Consider the following 20,370-nt stretch of genomic DNA (forward strand, 5'->3'; position numbering starts at 1 on the left):
CTGTGAGGCTTCAGGTTTCATTTGTTTCTGCTTTCATAGAAACGGATTCAGAAATGCTGGCAATACAGCAGAGATTTGAGAAAATGGGGGGAAAAAAAGCCTGTTTGCTTTTTCAGCCCTGCTTCCCTGAAATTTTGAACAGTGACCCTTGAACACAGGTCTGACAATGGAGACCTAGAAATAAATCAAGATAACAGTTAGAATAGCAACAGGTGTAATTAAAAATATCTATCGAGGGACTTACATGTATGTTTTTAGCGTTTTGTATGTTCCTTTTTTGTTGTTTTTTTTTTAGGTCCAGCTGCATGCATTGGTGATTCTTCCTGTGGTAGAACCAGCAACTCACTTATCTGTGAGATTGCCTGGTTTATGTCACTGCCTGGCCTACGTGGCAGGGCAGCAGAAAGTGCTGCTGTTGTATAGAGAAGAGGCTCTGCTGTGTTTATGTCAGTAGATGAGGTGGGAGCCTGGGAAGATGTTATGAGATGAACTGTGCCTTGCCAGAACAGTGGTGCAAGCCTTTTATCTTGTCTTCAGTTGTGTCATAGGTGTCTGATTCCGCTGTGTCCTGCAGCACCTCACCTCCATCATTCCTTTGCCATACTGTGAGTTTCTGCCTGCCTAAAAATGATAACCAAGACCTTGATCTTCATTGTGCAACTACACTTGGGGGATAAAACTTACAGAAAAACCTTTACTGACACAAAGATGAGGGAGTTCAGGTTCCCTGAGCTATTTCACCCTTCTGAGGGGATTTCTGCCCTGTCTGTTTTGTTTAGAGCGCAGAATTAGGGAGTCGCTGATGGAGTGGAAAATCTTTGGAATTGGTATGTGCTAATGCTCTACTCGCTTGGAAATATACTTCACAAGGCAAAACAATAATGCTATGGACAGACACAGGTACTCTTTGTAATATGATGGGTTTACTGTATTATTTGCTCCACAAAAAACTAAGAAGACTGTGTGGAATTGCTCAGCTACATCCCTGTCACAAAGCCATGAAAAGGTAAGCAATTTCTGTTCGTTTCTAGCATTCCTGGACTAGACCAATTACAATTCATGTGAATCTATGTATTCGGAAGACCTGAGTACTTTCTATGGATGGAAGATCGAGGATACAGTCTCCTTCTGTAGAGGAAACAGCTGAAATATCTTCCAGAAGAAAATATAAATGAGAAAATTGACTTATGCCTCCTCAGGCATAAGAGAAGATGAAGTTCGGAGATCAGAAGTGGGGTAGGTTTTATGCAGTGAAGATATTCCTAGGTATGATTCCTGGGTTAATGTTGGCGTCCAAATACATGTACATTTTGGCAAGCGTACTTCTCAATTAAAGTGCCTGAAGTAAGGAGAAGAGGAAGACGAGGACAAGAACGGGAGGAGACAAAAGAACCAGATATTACCGCTGCGGAGAATGGCAGTGTTGGGAAAGGAAATCGCGAAGCGCGTCGGCCGAGCGGGCGGAGCCATGGCAGGTCCATCCCCGCCCGGAGCCGCTGCGGCAGCGGGAGGAGGGCAGGAGAGGAAGGCTCGGCTCAAGGAAGGAGCCGCGGTCGGACACCAGGTGCCGCTGTTGGCCGCGAAGGCGCCGGCGGACACGGGAGGGCGGCAGCTCCTCCCCGAGCCTCAGACACGGTGCCGTCAGCGGGAGGAAGGATGCGGCGGACCGGCCCGGGCGGGGCGCAGAGAAATTGGAACGGCGTGCCGCTACTCCCAGGGAGAGCCTGAGGCGGAGAGCCGGTCAGGCCGAGGAACCAGGCCGGAGGCGACAGCGGCGGCGATGTGGTGGGGGCCCGTGCTGCGGGTGCTGGTGCTGCAGGCGGCCTGGGCGCTGGCGGGCGGGCAGGTGCGGTACTCGGTGCCGGAGGAAGCCAAGGCCGGCACGGTGGTGGGCCGTCTGGCGCAGGACCTGGGCCTGGAGGCGGGCGAGGCGGAGGCGCGGCGGCTGCGGCTGGTGGCGCAGGGCCGGCGGGCGAGCGTGGAGGTGAGCGGGGCGAGCGGCGCGCTGCTGGTGAGCTCGCGGCTCGACCGGGAGGAGCTGTGCGGCAAGAGCTCGCCGTGCGCGCTGCGCCTGGAGGTGCTGCTGGATCGGCCGCTGCGCGTCTTCCATGTGCAGCTGGAGGTCACCGACATCAACGACAATGCCCCCATCTTCCGTGTGGACGAAGAAGCCCTGAACATCGCGGAATTGTCTGTGCCGGGGTCTCGTTTCCCGCTGGAGGGCGCGTCGGATGCGGATATCGGCGCGAACGCGCAGCTCTCCTACACACTCAGCTCCAGCGAGTATTTCAGTTTGGATCATCAGGGGAATAATGACCAGAGAGCGTCTTTGGGTCTTATTTTAACGAAATCTCTGGACCGCGAGACGATTCCCGTTCACCGTTTGGTGCTGACGGCGACAGACGGGGGCCGGCCCTCTCTGACAGGCACGATGGAACTTGTTATCTCGGTGATGGATGCAAACGACAACGCGCCCCAATTCAACCAGTCGGTGTATAAAGTTAAAGCCTTAGAAGGGTCAGAGCTCGGGACTCTGTTAGTCACGCTTAGTGCCACGGACCCTGACGAAGGGATCAATAGTGATATTATATATTTATTTAGCAAGCGTATTAGTACAAAAGTTAAAGAAATGTTCACTATCGACGAAAACAAAGGAGAAATCAGACTTCAAGGCAAATTAGACTATGAAGAGATGGATAGTTACGAGATCCCTGTAGAAGCAAGGGACAAAGGATACCCCCCGCTGTCGGGTCACTGCACTGTAGTGCTGGAGGTGCTGGACGTGAACGACAATGCGCCCGAGGTGTGGGTGACGTCGCTGTCGGTGCCGGTGTCGGAGGACGCGTCGGTGGGGACGGTGGTGGCCCTGCTGAGCGTGTCGGACCGAGACTCGGGGGCGAACGGGCGCGTGCGGTGCTGGGTGTGGCCGGCGTCGCCGTTCGGTCTGGAGGCGACGTTCGCGGGCTCGTACTCGCTGGTGCTGCGCGAGGCGCTGGACCGGGAGCGGGTGTCGGAGTACGAGGTGGAGGTGCGTGCGGAGGACGGCGGGGCGCCGGCGCTGCGCGCCAGGCGCGGTCTGCGGGTGCCGGTGTCGGACGTGAACGACAACGCGCCCGCGTTCGCGCAGGCCGTGTACACGGTGCTGGCGCGGGAGAACAACTTGGCGGGCGCGGAGCTGGCGCGGCTGTGGGCGCGGGACCCGGACGAGGCGGGCAACGGGCGCGTGAGCTACTCGGTGTGGGAGGGCGGCGTGGGCGCGGGCGGCGGGGCCGCGGGTTCGAGCGGGTGGCGTTCGGCGTCGAGCTACGTGTCGGTGGACGCGGAGAGCGGGCGGCTGTGGGCGCTGCAGCCCTTGGACTACGAGGAGCTGCAGGTGCTGCAGTTCGAGGTGCGCGCGGTGGACGCGGGCGAGCCGCCGCTGTGCGGCAACGCCACGGTGCAGCTCTTCGTGCTGGACGAGAACGACAACGCGCCGGCGCTGCTGCCGCCCGCGGGCTCGGCGCCGGAGGCGGGCGGCGTGGCGGCCGAGGCGTCGTCGTTGTCGTCGGTGCCGGGTTCGGAGTCGGTGTCGGGCACGCTGTGGGCGTGGGCGGCGTGGGGGACGCCGGCGGGCCAGGTGGTGGCGAAGATCCGCGCCGTGGACGCCGACTCGGGCTACAACGCGTGGCTGCGCTACGAGCTGTGGGAGCCGCGGGGCAAGGGCCCGTTCCGCGTGGGGCTCTACAGCGGCGAGGTGAGCACGGCGCGGCCGCTGGACGAGGCGGACGGCCCTCGCCACAGGCTGCTGATCGTCGTGCGCGACCACGGCGAGCCGGCGCGCTCGGCCACGGCCACGCTCAGCGTGTCGCTGCTCGAGGCCGCCGAGGCGGCGCTGGCCGCAGGATCGTCGTCGTCAGGTTCGCGGTCGTCGGTGGGCGTGGACGTCGGCGCGGGTGCGGCGAGCGCGGCGACGAACGTGTGGCTGGTGGTGGCGATCTGCGCCGTGTCGAGCGTGTTCCTGCTGGCGCTGGTGCTGTACGGGGCGTCGCGCTGGGCGCCGCGGGCGGCCGTGCTGTCGGGGCCCGGGCCCACGACGCTGGTGTGCGCCAGCGAAGTGGGCAGCTGGTCATACTCGCAGCGCCACAGCCGCAGCCTGTGCGTGGCGGACGGCGGAGCCAAGAGCGACCTCATGGTTTTCAGCCCCAACTTCCCTCCTCTGCCGCCCGGTTCTGCTGCAGAAAACGGTTCTGCTGGGAAGGGCCCGTCTCTTTCCCCTCTTGCTTCAGGCGTGGTAAGATTCTTCGAAAACTTACATTTTTTTCTCTCTCTCTGGTAGTACTCTTTTCTCAGTACATGAATCTTCCATATATTAAAACATCTTTTCTATGATAAGACGTTTAGAACGATGTCCAACTTTTAAGTTCGTTGCATTCAGATGTGGTATTTCCCCTTAGACGTGCGCGTATGCATTTTGAAATTTATATATATAAATATATATATATACATAATATAAATATACTGAATATATGATTGCCCCTAAGAATTTCCATGTTTTCTTCTTTCATTAAAAAATTCTTGCATAGGACGTTATTTTAATAATGAAATTTGTAATTCTAGTTTTTGACTGCCTACTTGGCGTCCAATTGCAGTACTAGCTGTTAGAGGATGTTTAATTTTCCTGTTTTGAAAGCCTTTCTACCTGTGTGTTGTTCAGTACTTTGATCTCTCTCAAGATGAATGTAATTTTGTCTTTGAGCCTCGTGGTTTATGCTTATTTGATGACTGTTGTCAGTCAAGCGCCTCGTGATTTTTTTTTTATTTCGAAGCTTTCTGATTGTTGTGATTCGCCACAATCGAGAAGCTGAGATACATGCGGTGATAATATTGGGGTAAAAAGAGCGGATGAAATATTGGTGGAGGTTGTGAGCGTTGCTGTGTCTCTCGAAGTCCATCGAAAATGTGTGCGTGTGTGAGGGTGAAGTAAAATCCAGGATGGTTTTTGGTAACAATGGAGAACTGTTTAAAGGGAGGCGATGGTAATTTGCCATTCCCCACGACCTGATCTAACTCTTTACAGTGGTGGGCTGTCTCTTTTATCCCATCCGTACAGAAACGTGTTGTGGAAAGAGCACTCCAAACTTGGTGGGAGTGGAAAGAGGCAGGAAAAGTGGTTAAGGGAAAATTAGAAAGGAAATTTTCTGTGTGTGTGTGTGTGTGTGTTCAATAGTTCTGGGATGGTAGGTTGAAAGCTTTTGGTTCTCCCAGCAGTAAAGCAGGAAAAAAACAAGAGAACAATTTAAATACTAGTTTCCTCAGCGATTTCCTGAGGCAGGGAATGGTTGTTTAATTACCGATGTGTTTTCAACACCGTTAATTTACAGCTGATCTTGTCCGTGCGCTGATGGCACTGAATTCACTCGGTTCTCATCTCGGCCAGTTTCAAAGCACTCTGAGATAAGACTTTAGGGTTACGTTCAGTGATTCTTGCTCAGTGTTAGAAAATTAAAGGAGTTTTTAAAGGGAAAAGTGAAGATTTCTTCTATCCTATTTCATTTTCTCTATAGCTCGAAAGCGAAACGTGTAAAGCTGCCGGGGTAATAAAACAAGCAGCACGTATTTAATTTTGTGTTATGCATTCCACTCGTTTGGTTAACCCCCATACTTTTAAGATTCAGTCATATCTGTAAACGCGGTGTTTTTATTTTGACACTTGTTTGGGTTTTGAGCTAATAGAACTCTTTAGAGGAAGGACACGGACTGAAGAACTTAAATGACGGATCATTTTTTCCAAAATTACGAGAATGGTGCTTATAGGTGTGCAGAAAACAGCAACAAATTTTGAAAACTCACGTCCTTTCTGAAAAGTATCGTAGGAGTCGGTTATCTCTCGTCCATCCGTAGAAAAGCATTTGAATGCCTCCGGCGATTTTCTCTTTCCTTCTCATAGATCACTTAGTACCGGCTTTAAGTGTGAGATTTTTGTGTATTCGCTGGGGGTTGTTTATTTAGTCTGCTTTGATCGTGAACGGGAGTCGCGTGCGGAAGGGGCGTGGGTCATCACCACTTAACTTTGCGTGAACTGCCTTTTCTTGTGAGTAGCAAGGTTTGCCCCAGCTCCGTAGAACTGTCACTTCTTTCCTTTATTTACATGGATGTGATAGAACCACGATTTTCTAAAGGAAAAAGATCTGTTTTGAACTTATAAACAGATTTAACGACCTCTGTAGAAGGTGGAGAAACAGCATTTGTGCACAGGTGCGGGAAGCGACTCGTTTCTTTAGGTTATGATTAAGGGCGATGTGGGGTCTCAGTGCCGATCGTTTGGGGCTGGGGAGGGTTTGGCTTCTGCTCGGTTCCACTTGGTTTCTCTGACTGTACTAATAAGTTGTAGACCTTATCGGAGTTTGTTATAGACGTACATTGTCAAGAAAATATTTCAATATTTCTGTTAGAAACGTAAAGCAATCCTAACTTTAGAAACTGCTCGTGAATGCTTTTACTTCGTGGAATGGTCTGGGTAGGACTCGTTAGCAGGAAGCTCTAGAATATCCGTCAGTGTTTTGAATAAACGATGCCAATTTCACGCAGAGCTATCAGTCGCTGCAAGCACAGGCTTCTTCTTCGCGTTGTTCTGGAGAGTGATGCTGGTTAAGGCGATGTTCTCAGGCACAGCGCAGTCCTGGCAGCCGGGAGCGCTGCCGAGCGTTTCTGAGAGCGGCTCCGGGAGCGGGAGAAGCGGAGGCGAAGCGGCTGCAGCGCCTGCTCCGTCGCGGTGGCCAGATGATGTTTTGCAGCTTCCAAACGAGATTTTGCAGGCAGGGAAAAACCTGGCACGGCTGCGTTGGAGTTGTCAGAGACTTCGAGTGCTCGGCTCGGAGCCGCTCCTGCCGCACGAGCGGGACTGAGTCCCCGTAGCTGCTGTCGCTGGTGTCCTCCCCGGCAGCTTCCGTCAAGTCCTGTAGTCTCCGTCTGGGGATCAACAGACCGATCTGTGTCCTCGTCTTAAATAGACGAGATCTTGCCTGTGATGTACTGAATAGCGTGTAGTGGGTCCCTGTTTCTGTGCCGTGATGCAAGTAATGCGGATTTTTGTGGGAGTCTAGAAATCCTCTGCGTATGAGATTGTTATTCGGGGCTCCTGATAGCTAAAAGTCATCTCTGTTCCCGTGTCCCCAAGGAGCAGCTGCAAGCTTTTTGAAGGGCATCCTGACATCGCTGCTCGCTCTGCTAGCAGGCACAGCCTGCCTTGGCAAAAAGAGAGGCTCAGAGCAGATCATCCCGGCGATGCTGCCAAAATTTCTGTCCTCCCCATGCGGCGGGAGAAGCGCGGGCCTGAGAATGAGCCTGGGCTGGGGGGGCTCCCGCAGGGTTCAGCGCGGGCTCCTGCCACGCCTCCCGAGCAGGAGGAGCCCGGTGTTTCGGATCCACCGGGGCGCCACCGTCCTGCCCCTCGTGTGGAAGGTGATAGCGGGGTTCTTGCACCTCTGTCGGCAGCTCCGCGCTGGCGATTTGGAATCCGAGGTCCGGTCGTCCTTGATTCGCAGGCAGACCCTATATACTGCCGGGTTCCCGTTATTGTGGGAGCTTTTCATGTGCTCCTTTCGGGCGGCAGTGGGGGCTGGAGCTGCCCTCCGGGGACAGCAGCCGCCGCGCAGAGCTCATTGGTTTCCTTGGGAGGAGAAACAGCAGAGCTATTGCTCCATCTGTTCTCCTTCACAGATTCCTCTGCTGTCTCCAGCTGAAGTTCAGTGCCCTAATTTAGCACCAATGGGCGCCCCTCAGTTCTGGTGAGCGCCCCTGGGATTTTCCCAAGCCCCGGCACCGAGCAAGACGTGTCCTGCAAACCTCCGTCGAAGGCACCACCTCTGATTCATTGCCCGCGGAAACGGCGCTTTTAAATCACCGCTGACATAACAATGATGTTCAAACACGAGTCTCCCTTGGTGTGATGCTCCAAAGCCCTGACGCAAACCGGTTTTGCTCTTCGCCTTTGCTGGTTTTTCTTTTGGCAGCCACCACTGTTCTGAGCACAACGTGTGGGGCTGGGCTAGCGACGTCTAATGGCAGGAAAAGGGGAGGACTGGCTGAAAATGTCAAACAGGGAGGGAGAATGAGTGCGCTCCGAGGCGGTGAAAGGGCAAGCACCTGGCAGGCAGGGGAATGTGGAGGAAGAGCTCTCTGAACACGTCAGGGAGTGAGACATGGTGAGGGGTGGTGTAGAAGTGAATGATACTCAGAAGGGTCACAAAGATTAATTCCTCCATGAGTCGGGTCAAACGGGCTCCAAGAATGGGTCCAGCAGAGAGAAAGGAGTAGGGAATGTTTGGCTATGGCAAACTGAAGGCAAACATAAGGTGAGGGGGTTTAAACAGAGGTTAAATTGTCTGCTGTGATACCAAGGGAAGTGCCTGTGTTAAAATTGTTTAATACAACTTAATTCTTTAATACAGCGTAATAATGTAATTAGGGTCAGTGAATTGAAATGGAGAGGAGACCTTTGAGACTGGAGACTCTGAAAAGAAGGATTAGGTGGAAGGGTGGCCCAAAAACACTGAGTAGGGACGCTGTGTATAAAAGCACACTTGAGACTGCCTTGAGCTGCATGTGGAAGGGAGAGCACAAACAGGCAGGGAGGAAAATGCCTGGGACTCAGCCAAGCAGAGCAGTGGCTTCACACAACCAGCAAGGCTGGATTCTGCCCCCGTGGCACACCTGTGTTATTCCCTTCATGGCAGCAGTGTCTATGTTGTAGCTGCCCCTCGATATTTAGTATTATTAAGCACTGGATGTTGTCTGTGACCCAGAGCTGTTTACCTGAGTGGTGTGAGGATCAGACACTCGTGTGCTCGATTGGGAGGCAGCGTGGTAGGATCTGGGTGCCGAGATGGGCACCATGCAGGTGAGCACATCTGCCTGACACATCACTGTCCACAGTGGAAAGTGACAAGAGGATAAGCTATGCCAAAACACTAAAGCGGGGTGGCGAGGTTTAAAAAGAATGCTGAAAATAAGTGAAGACAACTTAGTGTCCTGCAAACAAGCACTGGGTGATGCTGCAAAATTAGAGACATAGCAGAAAGATGCAGAACTTATTTCATATTTAATGAGTAGTAAATGAATGGAGTAAAGACTGATCATTGTAGGCTGCCAGTTACTTCTCAAAAGGTGAGTATATCTGAGAGGCAAATGTGCAATTGCTCTGATTTTAGCCATTCATTAATCAGTTTCTGCTAGCACTGTTAGTATTTCAGGCACCAGAATGAATAACTACTGCTTGTCATTCCATTATTAAATTTGAGGAAAATCTGCCTTTGATGGGGTTTGTCTGCTCAACAGGAGGATTTTGAGCCCAAAATTCTTGTGTTTCTTCATTGTAAAGTGAGCCACAGATGGATGGTAGAGGCTGTGTGTTTTACCTGTGAGTGCACCTGAGAGATCAACATGTGGCTTTTCAGCTCTTCCCAGACAGGATTTATCTAGGCTGCAGGTTAATATTAAGGAAATGTATCAGCTTTTACCGTGGCTTTCATAGAAGTTATTGCATTGATTCAGGGTGTTTAGAACGACTGTGCATCATTACAGAGCAGTAAACCCAGCAGCTTCTCAGGTACTGTGGATGACATCGTTGCAGAAGAGGAATCTAGGGCACATTGGGAGTGGGGTGACAGTTCTGTACTGATTGGATAGGAATTCGGGATTTCTGCACATAACAATCAAGAAAAGAAAAAGTGGTAAGCAACAAACCATGAGTACTTCGCTTGTATTTGTGTTGTATCAAGGGGCTCTTGAACAGATTTATGTCCTCTGTGAACTGAGGTGGATGCACAGCAGCAGCTCTGTAGCTTTCTCTCAGCCTTCTGCTGCCACCCCTGCTTCCTCCCGAGCTGTAAGAGATTCGGTAGCATCAATGTAGCAGAAGTAAAATGCAATATTCTGGTACTGCCAGGACCTCCTGGAGTTAAAAAGTCACATCTGTAGACAGCTGTGCTGGAACAGACCAAGATCTGTTCCAGTGTGCCAGGATGAGAACCTTGCTGTGAGGCTTTGCTGAGTTGTGAAGATGCAAACAGATTTATTGATTTTCTTTTTTTTTTTTTTTTTTTTTTTTTTTTTTTTTTAGTATAATGTACAACTTTTGGCTGTGCTCCAGATTTCCTCCCTTTTTGAAAGGTCCTATGTATCCTATGTATAATTGAAATGTTCTGTTTTGCTTGCCTGGGAATTCTCAGCTGCAGAAAGAAACACAATGATTATGAGAAGGGTTAAGGTCAGTCCTTGTCACACATTTATAGCCTCTTGCTTTTGATCGATCAGGATCTCATCATAACAAGCCCTCACAGAATTAAGCTGGAATGGAGGTGCTGCCAGAGCCCATCTGTATAAACTGCTGCTGAAGATCATTCCAGGAAGGCTTCCCAGAAGGATATTTTGAAACACTTTTCTTCCCTCTCGTGCCTGCTTTGGGGTGTAGTTGGTAACAGTTCCCTCTGTGTGGAAAGTTGGGGGAGCAGAGAGTTTAGATGTTATTTTCTTTCCACTCATCATCTGCAATCTCTGTCTAGTATCAGCTCGTCTCTCACCACAATTCCTGGGCATGTCTTAAATGCAAAACCTCTTTGGTGCCGATATTTATTTCTATGCGAGTAATTGAACTGCTGCAGCCTCCCATTTCCCCCTGCCACCCGAGCCAACCCCATCCTGCTTTGGGAGGCTGGATGGGAGCTCGCCTGTGGCTGGGGTGATCTGGCTGTCAGAGCAGAGACCCTTCTCTCCGATAATTCGGGTTAATTCCCCCTGTTCAGAAGGTGAAGCAGGAAAGAGCATTTTTCTTTTTCCTTTTTTCAAATTCTCTTTTTTTCTCCCCGCTTTTTTTTTTTTTTTTTTTTTTTTTTTTTTTTCCCTAAAGTTTAACAGGGGCAGAACCGACTGCCTCCTTTAATTGCGCTCTTAAAACCCCTCTGGGAAATGTTGTGCTCAGCCGGAGCGTGCCGGGGCTGTGCTGACCCATGTTTAGCCGATGCCTGTCACTTCTCATCCACCTTTCCCTTCCACCGCCGTTCTCTGACAGCATCCTCTCGCTGCCTCTCCCGCAAGGAGCGGAGGGAGGAGGGGGCTCTGCTCCGCATCTCTTTTTCACGGAAACACATCCATGACGCGCACCCGGCTGCGCGCATCCCCCCGCTCCATCTCCGTCGGGGCGTTAAAAAAATAAAAAAAAAAGAAGAGGAGGGAGGAGAAGCAGCCGCCGGCCGGCGGGACAGCGGCGGCGGGGGGAGCGCTGCCCCCTCCCCCGGTGGCGCCGGTGTCGCCGCGGCCTCTGGGTGGCGCCGCCGCCGCCGCCCGCCCAAGAACCGCGCGGGGCCGGCGCGCCGGTCACAGCGAGCGGCGGCGGCGGGCGCAGCGCTGCGGAGCTTTCGCCTCCCCTCGCTTCGCCTCCCCTCGCTTCGCCTCGCCCCGCACGGCAGCCGGAGGCACGGCCAGGGGAGGGGGGGAGCGGAGCCGCCGCCGCGGAGCCTCCCGCGCCCGCGCCGAACTTGTCGCCGGTGCGCCCCGTTCGCTTCGCGCCGGGAACTTGGGGTGCTCGCTGAAATTCTGGATTATGTTCCTGCTGAGCCGGTCTGCGGGGAGCTGAGCCAGGGGAGGAAGCATGCGGGGCTATTTAATGGTTTTCTGCCTTATTTGCTGCACCGCGGACGGGCAAATAGTGTATTCCATCGCCGAGGAAACAGAGCGTGGAGCGTCTGTTGGGAACATAGCAAAGGATTTAGGAATAGATGCAGCTACACTTTCAGCTCGGAAATTTCGCATGATCACCGGTTCAAGTAAGCAATATTTTAATATAAATGCCAGCACAGGGGCTTTGTCTGTTAACGAGCCCATAGACAGAGAACAGCTTTGTGAATTAAAGTCTGTCTGTCTTCTGAATTACGAACTCGTGTTAGAAAACCCTCTAGAGCTTTATAGGATGGAATTCAAAGTCTTGGACATAAATGACAACTCCCCCAGCTTTCCCTTAAGTGAATATCATATAAACATGCCTGAGTTCCTGTCACCTGGGGCACGGTTTACACTCCCCACTGCCCAAGATCTCGATGAAGGTGCTAACAGTGTCCAGAATTATACTCTGAGCCCTGATGAGCATTTCTATTTGGAAATGCAGATACGCGGGGATGGGAGTAAATATCCTGAACTGGTGCTGAAGAAAGCCTTAGACAGGGAGCAGCAAGCCACTCACAGACTTGTGCTTACAGCCAAAGATGGTGGGAACCCTCCAAAGTCTGGTGATGTCCCGGTCATTGTGACTGTGCTGGACACCAATGACAATGCACCAGAATTTGAGCACTCGGTCTACAGGGCGAGTATCTTGGAAAACTCCCCCAGTGGCACTTTGGTAGTCCAAGTGCACGCCACGGACTTGGATGAAGGTCCAAATGGAGAGGTCAGGTATTCTTTTAGCAATACAACTTCTGCTGACTTACAGCGGATGTTCTCAATTCACCCCCACACCGGGGAGGTGACAGTCAATGGCGTTTTAGCTGTTCAGAGACCCCTTCTCGAGATGCTTATTGAGGCAAGGGACAATGGGGCATTTGGCATGTCCAGCACAGCCAAGCTGCTGGTGGAAATCACAGATGTGAACAATCACGGTCCAGAGATTACAATTACATCCCTTTCCAGCCCCATTCCTGAGGATGCTGCTCCTGGCACAGTGATAGCTCTGCTGAGTATTTTGGATAAGGACCCCGGGGAGAATGGGAAAGTAACCTGCCAGATCTCTGAAAACCTTCCCTTCCAGTTAAAGCCTTCCCTTCAAAACTACTACAGCCTTGTCACCAGTGAGCTTCTGGACCGAGAGCTGATCAGTGAGTACAACATCACCATTACTGCCACGGACTTGGGTTCTCCTCCTCTCACCACTCAGAAGACGGTTTGGGTGCAGATTTCTGACGTGAATGATAACCCTCCCATCTTCAGTGCTGATGCATTTGATGTGTTTGTGGAGGAGAACAATCCACTTGGTGCTTTTCTCTACCAGGTCTCAGCATCTGACCCCGATATAGGGGAGAATGGACGGGTCTCTTACACGCTCAGGAATTCCACAGTTGCAGGCAGTGCTCTGACCAGCTTTTTGTCTATGAACTTGGCCAATGGGAGCATCTATGCAAAACGTGCCTTTGATTTTGAGCAGCTTAGGAGCTTCCATTTCCAAGTGGAAGCCAAGGACAATGGGTCACCAGCCTTGAGCGCTGCCATAAGAGTGAATGTTTACATCTCAGACCAGAATGACAATGCCCCAGCCATCCTGTACCCCATCAGCCAGAATGGCTCAGTAGCCGTGGAAGTCGTGCCCCGCCTGGCTGATGAGGACTACCTGGTGACCAAAGTGGTGGCAGATGACGAGGACAACGCGCAGAATGCCTGGCTTTCCTATCACCTCAGCCATTCCTCCGACTCCACCCTGTTCCAGCTGTCACCGCACAGCGGCGAGCTGCGCACCACGCGCTCCATGCGCTCCACCGACTTCCTCAAGCACAAGGTGGTCGTGGTGGTGCGGGACCACGGGGATCCACCTCTCTCCTCCACCGTGACCGTGGGCATCCTGCTGGCTGACACCCTGCCCCAGGCACTGCCGGATTTCGATGACAGCGGGGAGCCACCGCCGCTGCTCAACGCTACAAACATCTACTTGATCGTTTCCCTTGCCTGCGTCTCCTTCATCTTTGCAGCGTTCATCTTCTTCCTCGCCATCATCCGGCTGTGCCGCTGCCGGACTTGCTGCTGCTGCTGCCCAGCTGATGACTACAAGAATTATTGCTACAGTGTGCACATGCTTCCCAGCTCCCACCTGCCACCGGACATGCTGGAGGTCACTGGTGTGGGTAAACTCACTCACACCTACTTGTACAGGGCATCTGTAGGTCTTGGGCCTAGTAACAGCAGCATCCCAAACGGAGATGCTGGCAATGTTCCTAGTGGCTCGAGGTTACAAGTGCCAGGACCCTGCATCCAAGTGCAGCAGGTCCAGAGTGACCGGTCGAGTGTTGTCCTCGTGGTAAGTGCTCCTTCCTTTCATTCTTTCTATTCCTCCCAGGCACGTGGCCTTGTGTCTGCTCAGTGCAGAACATACTGAGGGCATCTGCAGGAAAACAGGTGTCAATTCATGGCACCTGGAGGAAATTTTGGTCTCTTTTATATATTTCCTAAAGCCAACAATCTCTTTGGCTGAAATATTGTCATGGGATGGCAAAGGAGATTTTTTTTTTCCACTGTAAACATTGAAGACCTTCAGACACAACTGAAGGTGAAGGTGTAAGTGAAAATGAAATATCTTGCAAGCCAAGCCATTGTCTTCAGAGCTAAGTAGGGGCATGATAAGAGTCCATGCAAGTTTCTAATCAATGGGTGGTTCTAAGGTACACTGTGTAGAGTCTGTAATTTTATTTTTTTAAATATTTTTTCATCCCTGCCTTGACATTCCTGAGATTTTTCTTCATTGAGGGGGAGCATTCTGTTGAGCCAAGATGCAGGTTTGCAATGCCTGAGGTAACTGTGGTGGAATAGCTGTAATTCCATATCCAGCACTTCTTTAGGAAATGTGACTTGTAGTGCTCATCTCACTTTCTAAGCAATCCATAGGTTTTGTGAATCTAAAATAATTCTCTTCTGGGCCTCTGACCAAGTTAGTTTGTTCTCAGTAGTGTGATGAGTGATTTTGCAGGAGAAAATATCTTCCAGTGACCACAGTGTAAGGCTACAAGGTGGGCTATGTCTGCAGGCCTCATCTGCTGCGTGTTGCTGCCTTGCTTGACCAAGATTCAGTTGCCTTATATCTATTTTTAGTAGGTCCTGGGAGTGGTCTTTATATTTTTATGAGGTTTTGAGATGTTTTGCCTGCAGAATGTCAAATTCCTTGGTGTGCATAACAGTAACTAACCACTGTTGGGTCTGTCCAGGCCAGTAGTCTGTGTCTGGTAAGAGCCACTCCAGATGTTTCTAAGGGAAATGTAAGAACTCAGGTTAGACAGACATGGTGTAATCTGCTTCCTGCTGTTGTTTTTTATTCTAGTTTACAGTTATTAGAGGCTGTCCTAAATCTATAGCCATTATGTTTATTTTCACCTTTGAAATCTTTATTGTACCTTTAAATCTATGTGAATGCCCAGCCTCTTTTTGAACCTTGATGTTAGGGTAACTTCAATAATTTATTTGGATAATCAAATATACATTCAACTATATAACATTTTGGTTTATAACTCTTGAATTTCCAAGTAGTGAATTTTTGTAAATATTGCTTTTTAGAAAGGTTCCATTTTTCTCTTAACTAGACAATTAATTCATCATGCCTTCCCTCATTTATGTGTTAACCAGATTTGATTTTCACATGATGATTTTCCTAGTATTTAATCAGCCATAATTAGTTTTAAATTCTGTTCTGTGTAGCAGCAGAGGGTTGCAGATGTGGGTTTCTCACTGTTCAAAGAGGGGTGTGTGGAATACCCAGGTCTTGTAAAAGCAGAAAACCTTCCTTAAAATCTGTAAAGTCTAGGAAAATAGCAGTCGGCAGCCTGTAAAGAAGGATCTGTACCTAATGCATTGAATACTTTTAGAATATCACTGATTATTTGAGGATCTGAAAAACAAAAAAGTTTGAGTTAGAACCTTTGTAAAGGGGAGGTAAAAATGTTTTGGCAATATCTGGACTCAGAAGGTCAAGAGCCCTGACAGTGTCTGGCGGGTGTAACTTTGGCTGGAGAGTAGTTCATAATTGCAAAACGAATAACTAAAAGCTAATTAATATCTAATAGTGATGACATAGATATATAACAAAAAAACAAAACAAAAACCCCCAAAACCAAAAACCCTCAAAAAACTGTCACAACTCATTTCTTTGTTCCAGCTGAGCAAGATCTGGAAACTCAGGTTACCAACACATTAAAGAACCAAATAATAATAAAAATGCCCGAGTACCCCTAATCTCCATAATCAGAATAACTGTGATGTGTCTCATTGCATCTCGCTGTATTTCAGTCATTCAGGTCAATTTTTAAACTTGTAACTTGAGGCACCTTTTTGCAGCTTTTCATAGTGGGCAAAATAAATCCCAGATATTATCTTTGGCAATTTTATTTCCTTGGCTTCTAATGCTCAGAGATGGGCAACCATAGATGTGGAAAGTCCAAAGGCTTTACATTAATTGAGCTGAGCAGGGGAGAAGAGGCAGGGACTGTAAAAATCCATCTACCCTTGAAACCAAAATCATGCTGGTTATTATTAATTTGGTGCTGATCATTCCAGTGGCATTTGAGCTGGAGAATTAACTACATATATATATATATATATATACCATTAGAAATTTCGGTTAAAAATTTTAAAATTTAATTTTGGATGTTGACTAAATGCAGTCCATAAGTGCTTTTAGACTGATTCATTTGGAGACTTATTTCATTTATATTAAAATTATAAACTTACATGACCCTTTGAGCTTTTGAGGAGGGGTGATTGTATTGCTCCCTAAGAATATAAATGTAACAAAAAGAAAGTAACAAATATTTAAAAGGCACTAGAGGCAACTTCATGGTTATCATTCAAAGCACTGAAAAGTATTTTAAAAATCACAATTTTGGCAGAACTTCAATAGACCTGATGTTTATTTTGTTGGGTTTTTTTAACTGAGGCAGTGATTACAATTTTCAGTATGTGTAGGATAGAAAAAGGTCTGCAGATATGAAATTTTAATCGGATTTCCAGAAATTAGGTACATTTTCAAACTTTAGGTTGATTTCTTTATTCTTGTTCTGCTTTTGCTACTGAATTAAACAACGGGCTTGAATGTTTTTACACATGTAGACACATGAGACCCATTTGTGCTTTTATATTTTCTATTTGGGTTAGAGCTATAAATAGCTCTGTGTATGGCCACAAGAGCAGTAGAGTAAACCGTAAATTGTATCTTTTTCAATATTTTGTTGTGCCTTTCTGCAGCGTGGCATAAATGGCAGCTAAGTGAAAAGCTGAGCAGGAGAGACAAAGGCACGAGTGGTTACCAAAGCAAGCAGTGGTTCCCTGAGTGATTTCTGGGATTGTGATGTAGCCGTGGGTTGCTCCAGTTCTTTTGTTTGCTTGTGTTGGCCACAAAAGGCCTGTGAGATATTTCAGCATTCAGAGCGTGCTGACCTCTCTGTGACTTGGCATTCGATATTTAGGTTACACCCAAAAATAGACGCAATCCTCGCAATGGAGAATTTGTCTCGCTAAATTGTAATGGCAGTGGAATCATTTTGCACAACATGGCATGAATTTCCTGTGACAAAAATGGATCCACTTCCATTGAGACAGGCTGGCAATTGAGGCTGAAGTGCTGCAGGCTAAGCATCAGTGGCTTCCTCACACAAGTGGAGACCAGATGTGTGTGCAAGCCCTGGCTGTGGCTCGTTCTGATGGGAATAACACAGATATTAACAATATCTCATTAAAAATAATAAGAGTGAAACATCTTCCCAATTCCTCCTGTCAGTGCTGATAACAACCTGTCTAGAACCAGCAGTCTTATGTCCACATCACAAGAATTCAGTTTTTAGGAAGATTTCCTGGCTATGAAAGCTACTTTTGGGGTCAGGCCAAGAAAATCTTAGAAGGAGTGATGATCAAAGAAAATTCAGCGAGGGAAAGAAGGATGTGTTCAGCAAAAGGACGCTGAGTCTTGAAAACTCTACAAATTCCTGGGCTGAAACTTTTCTTGTCTGATGCCTGCCTTGGAATGTTATTTTTATTAGTAGGGGAAGGGAGAGTGACAGGAAGAGCTGGTTGAGACAAAAGGCTTGAGGGGATGTGGAGAGTAATGTGTTTTTATTTGGAGATGGATAAGTGGAAGGGAAGGGTGAGGTGAATGGTGATGTGGGCCAAGGAAGGGTAATCCTTGTATGAAAGCATAACACCAGAAAACATAATTTAGATCAAATCCAGTCCTTTCCTGTATCAATCACAATTTAATCTTAAATATCGACATTCAAATATTTAAATTTTAGTTGTAATAATAATTTTAATTAACCAAATTCACTAGGCTGTGCCCATTATTCCTATTGGAAAGTTATTCCTCTAAGGCTTTGAAATGCTCTTCTGACATCCTGCCAACTGTTCTTTGCTAGGAGTTTGTAGACTTTTGATTTTGTGCCAGCAATTCCCTTTCAGTATGAGTAGTTCTTTCCCTCTTTGCATCTTGCTTTATCCACAGCTTAGAAAGCAACTACATCCTTTCTTTGCTTTGTTTTACCAAGCTGAACAAGTTGATCTCTGTCAGTCTTTTTTCCTGTAATCACCTCTGCACTTAGCTGATTATGCTGATATCCCTTCTCAGCATCAGTTTTTAATTTTTAGATATATATTTCCTGCTCTTCTTGCAAATATGTGCCCAGACTTATATATGTTTCAGAGGAAGGACTTCCTGTGTAGATAGGAATATTTCCTTACCCAGGTCACAGGGAATTCATCCCCTGATTCTTCTTGGGAGGCCAATTACCTCCTCCATAGTTTTAATAAGTTGATTAATCACATAGGTATTATTGCAGAACTTCTTTGGGGGTAGAGGTGGATGGGTAAACGTTAATTCCCAAGATGCTTCTGCCCAAATTCATCCATCTAAATTCTTGATGTTTGAGCCTTAGATGTTAAAAAGTCTTAGTCACCTGCTCAGAACAAATCATCCTGTCCATCTCTGTTCTATGAGTTTAGACAAAGCCCACAGACAGCACTGAGAGTAAATGAGTGACTTTTATCTTGACAGATCTCCAGATTTTGAAGTAAATGATTCCATGTGATTGTCCTGTGGAGCTGTTGTTAGAACAGCCCAACTTCTTATGTCTTAAACTTTTCAGTGCTGCACTGTATTCAATGTTTTACTAAAATCCGAATAGATGAGATGAATTTCAGTTTGTTTCTATTGGTGAGAATTGAAAACCAGTCTAGCAAATTGTTGTCTTTTATAAAGCTATGACTGTTTTCCTTCCTTTTCAGCCTACTTTAATTTCTCCTTTAGTCCTTCCTCCAAATTTGTATCCAGACAAACAGGGTAACGGAGTTGTGGTCACACGGGCTGGATGTCACCATTAAAAATTAATGTCTGCAGTTGTTTTTCTTCAATAAGATTATTCTACTTCAGACTTGACAGGTTTATATTAAAAAAAAACAAAAAAAACCCCCAAACCAAATTCTCTTCACTCCTATGCTTTTATTTATCAGTTCTTTTAGAAAACTATGATGGAAATCAGTAAGTGGGGAATTGAGGATTTTTAACTCTTAGTATTTTGATTCTTCCTTGGTGACAGCAATTTCCGTTCCCTTGAGTAATTTGCCACAATATTCAATGTCACATTCAAGATACTGAAAACAGAGGAAAATACAGATTATTTGTCATAAAATGAGATGGTGGCTCTAGGGGATCATTGGTCCATGTGTGCCATATTTTTGTACCAATGGCCTGTGCATCCTCTGCTTCCCATTGGAGATAATCTGCTGGATTTTAGTGTGGCTCAGTATAACTGTGTTAATGCTGTTTATTTCTGGGGTTACAGCTTGTTTGCTTCAGAATAACAAAGGGAGCTGTGACTTGCTGAAGATTATTTAAAATAGCAATTAATCAAGAGAATGGCAGCAAAATCCAGCATCCAAACTAAAAAGGGGGCAAGCAGGCACATGGGAATTAAGGTATTTAGTTGAGAATTTGTAAGGCAAAGAAACAGGCAGGGCAATAGCTCAAAGATTTGGGGCTATCAGAGGCATTTGGAGAATAAAAGCAAATTCGACCAATAAGGCAAATGGAAGTTAAATATCATAAAAGAAGGTACATTGAAAAAAAAAAAAGGTTTGAAACCTCTAGTCTTTGAGCAGTCTCTCTAAGGAAAATGAACATATTTTTGTTCTTTGGATTCTTTCTTCTCCAAAGGTTTGACTTTGATATTTTGATCTGTTAGTTCTTCTGTCTCCCCCATGGCTGGTCCCAGTCTGATGGGTCTTGCCACTATTTTCAGTGGCTTTTTACTTCTCCCTTACTCTGCAAAAGTCAAACATCTTTGCACCACCGGCCTGCAAAATCAAAGCTGATGATGTTCCCTCACAAAACCCGAAGGTGTTGATTCCAAAAGGTTCTGTGGTGTTACTTCTCGACCTTTTATAATTCCTTTGTTGGGGTCAGAAGTGAGGGACAGGGAAGTCTTAGGGCTGAGTGGGCTCTTCATCTTCTGGATTTCACAGCTGTTAGCTCTGTGTCTTGGGAATGTGTTTCAGACAGCTTTTAGGTTCTGCTTTGTAGCCTAAAGTTACCTGGAGATTGGTGCAATATCCTTACAGTTAAAGCAGTTTTCATGACATGGTATTAAATTTGCAGGATTGTGGTCA

The 20,370-nt window shown here is 47.9% G+C and overlaps 1 protein-coding gene across 9 annotated transcripts in view; it reads left to right on the top strand.

The window, feature by feature from the left end:
- The window catches only part of LOC106863975 (protocadherin alpha-C1), a 134,480-nt gene that overhangs the window by 44,556 nt on the left and 69,554 nt on the right, over positions 1–20,370 (top strand). The window contains exon 1 of one of the 9 annotated variants that reach the window (XM_014893567.2): positions 11,820–14,032. The exons of the other annotated variants lie outside the window; for them this stretch is intronic. Coding sequence (XP_014749053.2) covers positions 11,945–14,032 — 2,088 coding nt within the window. The 5' untranslated portion in view covers positions 11,820–11,944. Of the gene's footprint in view, positions 1–11,819; positions 14,033–20,370 lie in introns of those variants that run through there. 9 annotated transcript variants of the gene reach the window in all.

Source organism: Sturnus vulgaris, chromosome 15, assembly GCF_052056855.1.
Source record: "Sturnus vulgaris isolate bStuVul1 chromosome 15, bStuVul1.hap1, whole genome shotgun sequence".
NCBI classification, from domain to species: Eukaryota; Metazoa; Chordata; class Aves; order Passeriformes; family Sturnidae; genus Sturnus; species Sturnus vulgaris.